Raw genomic sequence first — 1,430 nt, forward strand, 5'->3', positions numbered from 1 at the left:
AGAGAAAGAGAGAGAGAGAAAGAACGGGAGAGAGAGAGAGAGTAGCATGTTTGTGGATCTGCACCCTGTAATATACTGCCTGTAGCCTTTGGAGTGGAAGTGATAGTGTGTGTGTGTGCGTGAGAGAGAGGGAGAGTGTGTGTGTATATGTGTGTGTACCATAGCATGAATCCACTGTCCATAAGACAGCTGTAAGCAAGCACACAAATGCAGTTATTCATAAAACTTTTACTTGTTTAACATCATATATTTATATTAATCACTCTCCCCTCAGGGTTTGATATATTTACTATACATTCTATACTGTGTACATCCAACTGGATAAATATTTACATATGAGAGACCAGGGCTGCGTTCAAATTCAGCTAACAGAGGCGAACGTTCGTCGCAAACATGTTTTCTCCAAACGGTCACATTTGAACGGCTTTTAATGAACGTTCCAAATAGTTCACATACAGTAAATGAAACAATGTTCCAAAATACCGTTAGGCTACAAGCCTGGGTCCATTGTGATCCTCGTTCCGTTACTGGTGAACTACCTCTCCAGACTGTTAGCTTCTGTTAGCAAACGTTTGCGGCGAACACAAAGCTAACGGAAAATAGTTTACCAACGTTCGCTATGTTCGCTGAATTTGAACGCAAAGAAAAACACAAACTAAGTTTTAACACAGTCTTAATAAACGCACAGACTGAGTTTTAACACTGTCTTAATAAACAGAATAAGTTTTAACACTGTCTTAAACGCTGTCTCAGTGTATTGACTGTTTTTTTCCTCAGTAGCTTAGTGACAGATAATACTAGTGACAGTATGTAAGCCTCCCTCTGCCCATGATAACGCCTTCATTCTACCTTTTCTATATTCTATATTCTATATCCATTAACGACATGGCCTAATGTCCCCGCCCCCCCCCCCCACACTGAACACTTCCACAGAGAGTCCTAGAGCGGTGGCCCCAGAGCAGAGCGGGCCCTAGAGCAGAGCGGGCCCCAGAGCGGAGCTCCACAGCGGGGCCCCCTGGCTGCCGGTCTCTGCTGGCCCTCAGAGGCTCCGCTGCTGGGTGTCACAGCCCAGGACCTCCAGGCGCAGGGCGATGTGGTTGGCCCAGCCGTGGGGGTGGAGACGGACGTAGCGGGCGAACAGAGGCGGGTCGAACACGTTCAGGACCTCCACGTCCGGCTCGCTGCTGCCTTCAAACACCTGCGGGCCGAGAACCACTTTCACTTTCACATTCACATTTTATTTGCTACATGTATATAGTACAGTTTATAATGTACATAATGAAAATATGTATTGTATTTAATTATTACCCCCAGGTGAAACTGTTTTTTTTTGCTTCCCTCTGGAATATGTAGGGGTGGGACCTGTGCCCCCCCCCCCCCATTGCTCTCTGTGAAGCGCATTGTGTTGCCTCTGTGTATGAAATGCGCTA

General features: G+C 46.2%; 1 protein-coding gene across 1 annotated transcript in view; it reads right to left on the bottom strand.

Moving 5' to 3' along the window:
* Window positions 1-215: 215 nt before the first annotated feature.
* The window catches only part of f8 (coagulation factor VIII, procoagulant component), a gene marked incomplete at its 5' end in the record, with an annotated part of 32,153 nt that continues 30,938 nt past the window's right edge, over window positions 216-1,430 (bottom strand). The window contains one exon of the mRNA XM_084448657.1: window positions 216-1,198. Within this exon, the coding sequence (XP_084304783.1) occupies window positions 1,040-1,198 (159 nt within the window). The 3' untranslated portion in view covers window positions 216-1,039. The remainder of the gene's footprint in view (window positions 1,199-1,430) is intronic.

The sequence above is a fragment of the Borostomias antarcticus genome, assembly GCF_949987555.1.
Source record: "Borostomias antarcticus genome assembly, chromosome: 14".
NCBI classification, from domain to species: Eukaryota; Metazoa; Chordata; class Actinopteri; order Stomiiformes; family Stomiidae; genus Borostomias; species Borostomias antarcticus.